The sequence below is a fragment of the Apium graveolens genome, chromosome 5 (genome assembly GCF_009905375.1).
Source record: "Apium graveolens cultivar Ventura chromosome 5, ASM990537v1, whole genome shotgun sequence".
Classification (NCBI taxonomy): domain Eukaryota; kingdom Viridiplantae; phylum Streptophyta; class Magnoliopsida; order Apiales; family Apiaceae; genus Apium; species Apium graveolens.
Genome location: NC_133651.1, coordinates 29,596,142 through 29,607,635, shown reverse-complemented (window position 1 = coordinate 29,607,635; position 11,494 = coordinate 29,596,142). Strand labels below are relative to the sequence as shown.

The window sequence follows — 11,494 nt, the reverse complement described above, 5'->3', positions numbered from 1 at the left end:
CCAGTTAAAATCTTATTATTCTAATATATTTTCTTATATATTTATGAATTCACATTTACTATAAATATAAATAATACTTTAAACACATATATATTTACATATTTGTGATAAATAATATTATTTATATACTTCATTGCATAAATAATGAAAGAAGATATAGTAACTACACTATATATATTTGGATAACAATGATAAAACATATTATTCTATAAACATGTTTATTTTTTACCTAACTTAAATGTTTTCAACGAAGTAATGTTTTCATAAAATATTTCATGTAAACTAATACATTTTTACGATGATCTAGTTGCTAACATATGTAGTCTTTGGAATCTTTAATAAAACTCGATCCGATTTAAATTAGAAAAAAGTCCGACCCGATCCGATCCGGCCCAAAAAAAGCCCGGTTACGCCCGTCTCGAGGGCCCAAACGAGTTCTGACATTTTCGGAAAGTTTAGCCCGATCTGATGAAAGTCCATAAAGCCCGACCCGATCAAGTCAAAGCCGGGCCTTTTTAAGGTCCGGCGGGCAGGCCTTTTGTCCATCTGTACGGGGAATGCAAAGACATGGTACGGAGTGCCAAGTGCTGCAATTGCTTTTGAGGAGGTGATCAGGAATCACGGCTATGAAGGAAAGAAGAATTTTTTCTGTAAGTTTGATTGATTTCGAATGTATGCTACGTTGGCTCATTTTATGTTTGTGTTGATTGCTTTTTATCATTTGTTATATGTAATTTCATGATATGATACATATTACATGATAGCTACTCAATGATTAACATATTTTTTGTAATTGATTTATATAATTTTGCGGGGTGAAGAAATTGCCATTGCCATGCCTAACAAACCATTTTCTTTTTTCTATGTCTAAATTTAATGTCAAGATTGAAGCATTATGCATTTTTAGTCGGAAGTACTGATAATTTTTTGGTCGAGTCATTGTATTTCTTTAATATAGATACAAGATACCAGAGTGTGATCATTCTTGATCCTCCAAGTTTGTCTCTATAGTTATTTAGAATGTCAATTGAACTGTTATGTATTACTAGTCTTTTCAAATGCAGAAGGGTTCTGCATATTTTTGTTCATTACTTACTCTTTTGTCCTCGTGAACTAAAGTTGTGTTTTTATCTACAGTTTTAACCTTAAAATTTTGATCAATTGCAGCAACTTATGCTACTCTTGCTCAGAAGACTACAGTCATGTCACCTGAAGTGATTTTGAATGCTGGTATACCATGTTGCAGGTAACTATTTTATTGGTATGTAATTTGTCTATGTTTATAACACTCTACGTCCTTCAACTTGTATGTTTTATTTAAGTAGCAAGGAAGACTGTTGGCATTGTAGCTGACTTAAAGTTATCTTCACTTAAATGCTACTTTGCAGTTATCTTTTTCCACTAAATGGTTTACAACAGAAAGCCTATTTCTTTCTTCTTCCTACTTCTCACATCTAGACGTGATCATAATTAAAACTTCACATCTCTCTTTCCCCACCTTTATTCCCTTGTGAAACCAGGTTGGTTCAGAATGCAGGAGAATTCGTGGTCACTTTTCCGAGAGCTTATCACTCCGGATTTAGTCATGGTCAGACATCTTTTTACCTTGGATTTTGTTTGTTGTATCATTATCTTGAAACTATATCTATCTTGATATTGATTAATGCATATAGGATTTAATTGTGCGGAGGCTTCGAATATAGCAACTCCTGAATGGCTGAAGTTTGCAAGAAAAGCTGCGATACAGCGGGCTTCAATACAATAAACTCTCCTCTATTGGTTTCACACGACCAACTGCTATATAATCTTGCATTGTCATCCTCTTTGTGGTTGTTAACGCAAAATGAATTGTTTTGAATTTATTCAGTATATTCTTTTTAAGCTAATTAAGCATATTTGCACATTCATATACAAACTTGGGCTTGGATCTTATTGGATTTTTCTAAAAATACTGATGAACCTGATCTGTTATAGATGCTATTTCAACCAATTGAATAAGGTGTTTGTACTCTGTATATGCAGTTTAGGTAGTACAGTAAATATAACTGTTGCATGCTTGCATGTTACATATAACACTAGTTCGCATATACGTAGTATTATAAGAATTTTTAGCGTAAACGTTTGTAAAATAGATAGGTTGTAACATTTTTTCTCCCCATGCATGATTCAGTTGAACAGTCATACATTTAATAAGTATCAAAATTGCATCTGATAAAGTTCCATATATGATTTCCCATTCTCAGGGTACCAATGAGCGTTGAACCAAGAAGTTAGAGATTGAAAGAAAGTGAGAAAGGTGATGGGGAGTACCTGGTGAAGGAGCTTTTTGTGCAAGATGTGGTGCAAAATACCAACCTACTTCATGTTCTTGGGGAAGGATCTCCAGCTATACTTCTTCCCCTTGATTTTATCGAAGGAAAGTTCCCTTGATTTTATCGATGGAAAGTTTCCTAAATTGCGTGATGGTAATTCTATTCCCTATATAGCAAACACATTGATATTTCGTGCACCATAACTTCAAAGAGGCAGAAGATGTTCACTAAAGAAAAAAATTCCTGATCAATGTGAGCGGTTGGTAATTACAGGAATTTTCTCATGTGTCACTTGTGGGGTTTTATGCTTTGCTTGTGCTGCAATTATCCGACCGAGCAAAGTGGCTGCGCATAACCTCATGTCAGCTGATTCTGGCAAAATTGAAGGTAAGGCTGTTGCTTCTGAAGTTCCTGCCGGAGATGCTAACAATGTGGCTTTTGCTTCTGAAGGTAAAAAGTACATATGGTATTTTGTATTAAATTCACGACCTCTGGTGGTATATTGTGCCGGTTGGAATGAAAATCTGTAATATCACGAAGGTGCTCTGATATGGAAATATCAATGCAGACACATTTTTTAGTATTTTGGAATGCTTACTTCACCTTAGCAATCAACTTAATCTTACTTAACAAATGCAGCGCGGATCACGGCAAGACCTCTTAAGGGGTTCAGAATGAACAATAATGCTCCGCAGTTTCTAAATTCATCCCGACGTTCCGGGGGAACTGTAGGAGGATCAGACTTGGCGAGTTTGATTGCTAAAGCGGCCTGCCAGGCACTACACTCACTCATATTTGCCTGCAATACATTTCAACTGTATGGTAAATATAGTAAAAAGTTGCTGTTTTCTTTGCCAAAAAGAGTTACTGTTTTCAAATGTTAGACATTACTAATCTCGAAAGATGTTCTGGGACTGAGCTATATATGTATTATATCTTTGGGCTGCGCATAAATTATTGCATTGCTTTAATTGGCCTCCAGGAAAGTTACAGCATGTATTATTTATGAATTTGAAAATCTAAATCACGGGGAGAAAAGATAAGTACCATGTACTACAATAAAATAATAATTTCGCTGAAATTTATATTTTGTCCGATCTCAACATAATTGATAGAGTATGTTTATATTCTCGATAAAATTATTAACTCGTTAAAATTATATTTTTCCCCAAGAGGTATCAGTATTTGCATCGAAACATTCTTAATACATTTGAATTTATTGTTCCTCTTTGACTTCTGACATCAGGGGTCACGAAGAGACTGACATGAGTCGTACACAATTTTTTAGTTCCGCGAAGCTCAAAGGTTATATATTCCACCAAATAAAAAGGTGCTTATTCATTTTGTACTTTTTGTGCTATGCTGTTTCAGTGTTTTGTATATCTTCTTTTGTTTGACACAGCTGCATGGGTGGCATGATTATAGGCGAATAAGATTTACGCTTAGGTTCAAGGAACTTCAAATATGTCAACTTCTTTATATAAGTATATATGAATTTGCATGTTATATGTGTACAAGAGTCCCATAAACTGATTTCAGCATGTCTCAATAATTACAGGACCGGCATGCTTAGCTGTAAATAGAGGTGGCCAATTGTGCGAGTTTGAACCGCACAACCGGGACCGGCTCGTTCTAAAACCGGTATTTATTCGGCCCGGTTCGGCTCGCTAAAAACCCGCACAATTCGTCTGAAATAACGAGTCGATTACGAGTTGGGAAACAGAGAACCAGGACCGAGCCCGCACGGCTCGCACGAACCGCACGAACCCACACAGCCTGTAAATACTAATTTATTGCTAGAGCTGGTTCTTTAACATCCTTGAACTCCATATGTATCACTTGTGAAAAACTGGGTCGATTGGCCTTCCATTCTTCTGAAAATAAAGGAACGTACAGAACCAAAATAAAAAATTAATGGTTACGGAACCTTAATCGTGTTTCTGGACTGATCTAATAACAGTTACAATGCTCTATATCTATCAACGATATAGGGCCCTGACAATTTGGTTCAGTCTGCAATGAAAATTCTGAAAAATAATCTACTTGACATCATAGGTGTTGTTGCACTAGCACTTGCCTTTCGTGTTACCGGTCCTAATATCATCATGCAATGCATATGTGCAGATTATCCTAAGTTTCAAGCTGAAGCAAAACTAATGGCTGAGCAGATCATCTTTGGATTAACATCGACTTCAGGAAAGCAACTGGAAAAGACAAGGAGAGCTTCAATACCGGTCTAAATAGTGAAGGGTCCACTCATGGGAATGCTGACTGGACTGTAAAGCTAGGGGTTAATCTTTCTTATAGTGCTGAACTTAGTCGCTCTAAGATTGAGAGTAACCAAATTCCAAACAACTCAGTGTTGTACAAGGCATTTGGACACGGGCCTTCAGCTGATATTTTAGCAACCAAGATTGATCTGAAAAGGAGTGTCTTTGCTGGTAAATGGTGCGGCAATGTCTGGATGTCCCGTCAGATCCATCATCTGCTTGCTGAAGGGGTTCAGAATGAACAATAAAAAGTTGATCTGTCTCAAACTTTAGCTAAGCAGCAGGTTCAGGAACCAGATGTTGTGCCTGAAATTATGTCAAAAAGGCAAACAATTGATTTTTCCTCTGAAAGTAGCAAAGCCACATTAAAGAGGCAGACGATGGCTGATACTGAGCCTACGCCAAGGATCGAGTCTCCTGAGATTCAAGAATCAGATAAGGATGCACCCAGAGGTAAATGCGACGTACAATACCAGAGGCGAAATAATCTCAAGAAGAAGGTAATCCAGGAGAAGTCTCTTCAGCCTGAAAAAGACCGAGACCAGGGCCCCAAACAGTTTGATGTCAATATGGAAGCGAGGGTGGAGGAAGGTGGACCGAGCACTAGACTGAGGCCAAGAACTGGCGAATCATGTTATTAGATCAGTCCGGGAGAGTGGTGAGAGTTGGTTGTAACATCCACGGCAGAGGCTTCACCCACAGAATTAATTTATGGAGCATATTCTTCATTGTTTACTTTATCTGCTTTATCAAAAACAAATGAATCAATTTAATTGACCGGAAATTATGTACAATTTGTTAGATCTTCATACATAGGAATGAAAACTAATATATTTGTGCATTTTTTCTTCGACGAATTTTGTTGAGAAAAAAATCTAAATCATGTATCAATGAAAATTAAATAATTGTTATCAACATCTTACTATTACATTGAATTGAATAATTTCATCGAGATTTGCGATTATATATTCAATGAAAATTGAAATTCATAATCTCTGCAAATCAACGCTTGAAACTTTAAAAATACAATGTTAGAAGCAATGAAACAAAATAAAAGAATGAAGAAATGAAAAACAATTACTTAGAATGAGATAGCATAAAGATAGATAAGACATAACTCTAAAGATCTCGATCTTAAAATATAAACACACACAGAGATCTTGAATTATGAAAAACGCGTACCCGGAAAAAATATTTTCATCTTGCGATTTTTCTCGAACATATTTTGTTGAAAAGGGACATCAATGAAAATCAAAAAACAATTGTATAGATCTTGCATTCAGATTTTATAGAAAAATTGATGCATCTTTTACAATATAGCGCTTGGAACTTATAATTAAAAATTTTACAAGGAAGAAGAAAAGATAAAAATAATATAATAAGATAATGTTTGTCTTGCATCTCAATTTATAAGATGCGCACCTTGTTTTTAACGCTGCCGCACCTTGTTTTTACGCCTAGTCTTCAAATAAAGTGTCAACGTGTGCCTGGTGTGCCTCAATGTTCAGGGTGCCGTGAATACGTCTTAAGTTGATTGTGACATGTCATCATTACTCGTGCTCGTATACTCGTGGGGTCACAATCATGTGTGAGGTTCCGTGAATATATCTTAAGTCGATTGTGACATGTCATCGTTACTTATACTCGTGTATTCGTTGGTCATGATTCAACAAATGTCTTGAAATGTATAACGGGGTCCAGTTTAAATGACATGGGCCTCCCTTCTCAAGCAAGATGTATTCTTGGTCTCGACTTTGATTTCTTCCCAAGTCCAAAATCACAAGCTCAGAAGAAAAAATCGATGTCCAAATTTAATTATTAAATATCTTATCATATGGTTTAGGATTTTTATTAATTTGACATATAGATTTTAGATTTTCTGATATTATTTATATGGGTTAACTCTCATAATGCTCATTAAAGTGAAGGGCTGATATTAAATTAGTCATCCAACTTAATGGGGTAAAATTTGAATTATTAAAGTCAAAATAAATATCAATTAGATACCTGAAGTATGTAATCAAGTACTAAAAATTATTTTTATGGAGTACTATAAATTTTTCTTGAATCCTACTGCAACCAAATGAAAAGTTATGAATTCTAGTATTTTAGATAATGTGGTGAGATTTGTAAAAAAATTATCTACTAATTATTTTTATTTAAATAAAAAACAGTAACTACAAAATAAATAGTAGATAAATTTTTTTAAAATCAATATTATCCCTAAATGCATATGTCGACTAATAATGCATGTAGTTCGAGAAAAATTATTACAATCAGGGTGCAGTAGGTTAGCAGGTTAGTTAGATCAGTCGAGGAAAGCGGTGAGAGTTAACACTCTTTTTGAATTTGAGGCAAAGGCTAAATCTTTCAAAAAAATTCATTTAAAAAATAGTTCGATAAGTAAGAGCGTTTTAAGTCCTTTCAAACTCGAAACCCTTTTTGGGATGCTCCAGATAATAAAGCTATTTATGTTGAGTATAGTAATGGAATGCCTAGATTAATATATGTCGAATTGGACAATATGAGGAGCAAAGAAGGTTTTAGCGAAAATTTAAAAGTATGTGATATCAATTAGAATGAAGCAAAGTCGTGAGGGAAAAGGGGTGTCCTCTAATATTTTTAAAGGATGATTTTCTTAGTGTTGGGTCTTCAATGGTGTACATAGGGATGATGTCCAGATGATTTACTTGGCACATGGAGGATCATAACTTCAACAACCACAATCATGATTCACATGGTATGGAGTGTCGAGTAATGTTGTGTTGGGTAGTGTCAACTCAAGTATCACATCGATACGAAAAGAGATATTTCTCTTATATATAGAGTAACATGTTACGTATGAAATGCACACAGAGGGGGTGAATGTGTTTTCTTGATTTTACTTACTTAAAAACTATGTTTAAATGTTTTTAAGATAATCAAGTTGTGTTTTTGGCTGCTTGAACTCGACAGACTAAGTAATTATAGTGATAATCAAATAACTGTAAAGACATAAACACAATTATCAAAACTCACTTAATTTATTTTAAAATCAAACTAGTTGTGCTACAAATTTGTGTTTTTGAATAATAAGAACTCGACTACTTCTTTTGAGAGAATACAAGATTTCTAGATCTGTTTTTGTTACCACTGAATTAAGGACCCGTGATATGCTTTATAGATCAACATGCACAGTTTACAAAACTTGCACTAAAATAGACTAAAACATTTTTCAAAGTCCTTTTGTCTATATCCATTTTATGTGCAGCAAATGTGCGTATAATCTTCTAGGCATGTGACCTTTTTTTGTCCACTTCATCTTGACCCTTGATCTTGCACTCATCAAGCTATATTTGTAGACTTTCCTTTTCAGTGATAAAACGGTTTCTTGACTGATAATCTTGAATCTTCAAGTTGGTTGCATTCTTTAATATGAGCTGTTATCGATATCTTCATTACTGTATAGAGATGTCTCATATCGACATGTAGAATGACTTATTGAAACCTCCATTTCTCTACAAGAGTTATGACTTTGAAACTCCAGTTCTTTGTATGCAGTTTAACTTGTCGACATCTCCAGTTCTTTATATGCAGTTTGACTTGTCACTATCTCCAGTTCTCTACATGCAGTTCTAACTTATCGATATCTCCACTTCTCTACATGAAGTTTTGACTTGTCGATATCTCCACTTCTCTACATATACTTTTGACTTGTCGATATCTCCACTTCTCTACAAGCTTATCTGACTTCTATACAAGTAAACTGATGACTTCTCTATAAGCTTATCTAACTTCTCTATAAATTTATTTGACTTCTCTACAAGTAGAGTGACTTTTCTTTAAGTTTATTTGACTTCTCGATAGACTTCTCGATGTAACTTGATTTGTGACTTCTTGTAATGCCCTCCAAATCCAGGGTCTAGATTTGGGGGTTACTTGCCAAATTACCAACATAAATTAACCTACATAATATATATATATATATATATATATATATATATATATATATATAAACATACCTCTAACCCCTTTTCAACTTATCAGGATCTTTAAGATTATGGTGTGAAAACAAGAACATAACACTACTATTATTACATTCCAAATTAAGATTCTCATAACAAATATGATAGGAAATTTATTGCAAACCCAACAGTCTAACCAAGTTTTTAAACTATTTTCATCTTATTCAAACACGCACAAAAATTACTCAAACTAAACCTGATCTGGTAACTCAAAGCTCTCTTCCTGGATTAGGATTAACACTCTTGGTGCTAGAGGGTCCCACATTTTCACTCGCTTCATTATTACCCGTGTATGAACATGCTACATTCTCGAGCTTTACTGAAAGATAAAAGTGAGTAACAACAAGCGTGAGCCATAATTGCTCCAAGTCCATAAATATGTATCAATGTCAATAAAAGTAAATCAGATGAATCTGGTGATGATTAGATAAGTAATCTCAAAGAATATCTGTTTATTTATGTAATTAATAAGGAATGTCGTTGATGGAGATCAACAATAAACTAGAATGGACACAAGAACCAACATATGTACTATAACTTGTTGATCAGTCAGGATACAGTACGGATCTGTGCCCATCTGCATAGGCCCACCATCATATCGGGTACCCAGGCCTATTCTGGCCTCAATAAACAAAGGGTCTAGTCCATCCCTGACCCTACTCGTAACCATCCAATCCTTAAGGTAAGCATCCGAAACAATCAGTATGCTTTGATGTTATCCCAACATCACGATTTGTATCTAGGTATAGATAGTGTGTAATCAATTGGAATATGATTGGAAGCATTCAACTTATCTAAGATAATTATTACTATTGTAACACTATTATCAAAAGAATAATAACTGAATTGCGATAAACCCGAAAAAGGTCATATGCTCAAGATATCAATAACTTGTATCTCCTATAGGAATAAGTATAGCAATTCACTATTCTAAATTTAAAATAGGGGAGAAAACTTATCTGGTACGCGATCTCTATTAAATCTACTTTTGCTATGTAACTCTGGCTGGTATTGCCTTACTCGATTCGTATCTATAAAGGAAAGATACCAATTCAATTGACTTATACATTATTTGTACAACAGTTCGTACCCACCTAATCCTTATCGTCTACCCGTACGATAACAAATAACTCGTAAAATAATTAAAGCTAGCATTTAAGACTCAATTACTCACATAAATCACATAGCACATAGGTCAGATACTCACTCAAGTCATTAAAATATTTTTAGAATGAAATCGGGTCATTATTCGTATTAATATATAATATCTAACTCGTATTCTAATTTTTAGAAATTGTTAAACCCATATTCCTAATTAATCGGGTTTATAAATTAATAAATATCAAAATCAGACTCGTGTTAAAAAGAAATTGAGATTTAAAGCTATTTTTATCGGAAATAGATTATTTTTCTGATTTTAAGGGCGTTCGTTCATTTAAAATGGACAAACGGTTCAATTCATATTCAATTAATAAGAATAATCCAATCATTAATAAAAATAATTGATTATTCAAATTAATTATGTATTAATTCTATTTTTAAATAATTATTAAAGAAAAATCTGAGTTAAAAATAATTTTCCCATAATTTTTGGAAATTAAATGAAATAAAACAAATTATATAAATAAACTGATTAATTATTATCAAAATAATTAATCAATTTAAATAATAATAAATACTAAATAAATGAATTTTGAATTTCGGAAATTTTTTAAAAGTAATTCAGATTTATTTATAAAATAAATTAATTAATTACTAGAATTAATTTATTAATTTATTTAAATAAATAAAACTGTTTTTGATTTTTTTTTAAAAACCAGAAACAGTTTTTGAAAATGGGCTTGGGTTTGAATAGATCAAAACCGGGTACAAAAACGGGTTGGAACCGGGTCGTGAAGAACAACCCGGGTCAGGATGAACTTGTCCGAACTTGCCTAGAATTCAATGACCGGCCAGGATTCCGGCAAGTCCAAATTAGGCCAAAAACAGTACAGTTTGCTAGGGTTTTTGTTGGGTTTCGATTCTAAACAACTTCAACATCTAATATCAACCAACCAATGTCCATAATCATCCTGTAATCTCAATATCCGATCAAACTCCGACCAAGTATCGATTTCATTTATTTGTACATGAAATTTTGATTTTAATAGCTCAAATCAAAACTTGAATCATGTACACTCAAAGCCCTAACACCTAACATACCTCAGATTAATTAAAATAAAAAACTTAGAAATTAAAATTGAACATAAACCCTAATAATCGAATCATACTATCTAGAAATCATTTGATGAAATTGATAGCATAAATAGACCGTAAACAATCATATAAAGTTATACAAACAATCAAATCAATCAAATAACCCTAGAATCAAAAAGCCCTAATTTCAGTCATGAACCCTAAAAATTAAAAATTAAAATCCATAAATCTACACATGAAATTGATTGCATAAACCGAAAGCAGAGATCAAGAGTTTCAATTTGAGTACATACATGATGGTTTTTGAACCCCAAAATCACCAGAAATCACTGTTTAATTATTCAACCCGAAATTAAGAACCGTAACCCTAATTTTCAGAGAAAATCCTGATTATTCTGATTTTTTAATAATTTTTATATAATTAATAATTAAAAATAAATATATTTATAATTATAATATTATACCCCTAATTATAATTTAGGCCTTAATTATATCTCCTAACAAAATTAATTAGCCTTTAATTAATAATTTATGGGGAATAATTTTTAAATTTTTAATTTTAAATAATTACAAAATATATGCCAAAATTCCCCAAAAATTACGAATAACCCAAAAATACAAAAATATGAAATATTTGAAAGTCCCATAATTTTATAAAAATGAAAATATGATTTTTGTGGGCTTCGGAGTACCCGTAGGGCCCCGGAAAATC

General features: G+C 33.2%; 1 protein-coding gene across 10 annotated transcripts; it reads left to right on the top strand.

Moving 5' to 3' along the window:
* The first annotated feature begins 480 nt into the window (after positions 1–480).
* Positions 481–5,510, top strand: LOC141723758 (uncharacterized). Of its 10 annotated transcripts, XR_012576351.1 has the most exons (10): positions 494–650; positions 1,168–1,246; positions 1,521–1,588; positions 1,674–1,829; positions 2,244–2,465; positions 2,586–2,762; positions 2,952–3,129; positions 3,559–3,642; positions 3,871–4,090; positions 4,437–5,510. XR_012576351.1 is itself a non-coding variant. In XM_074525646.1 (8 exons), exons 4-8 carry the CDS (start codon positions 2,336–2,338, stop codon positions 4,444–4,446), a joined length of 579 nt encoding a protein of 192 aa, XP_074381747.1. In that variant the 5' UTR covers positions 498–650; positions 1,168–1,246; positions 1,521–1,588; positions 1,674–2,335; the 3' UTR covers positions 4,447–5,510. The 10 variants fall into 10 exon arrangements, 1 of the variants encoding a protein (XP_074381747.1); XR_012576358.1 differs by having other exon boundaries at positions 481–650; positions 1,674–2,465; positions 2,586–2,852; positions 2,952–3,134; XR_012576353.1 differs by having other exon boundaries at positions 484–650; positions 1,674–2,465; positions 2,586–2,699.
* Positions 5,511–11,494: the final 5,984 nt, after the last annotated feature.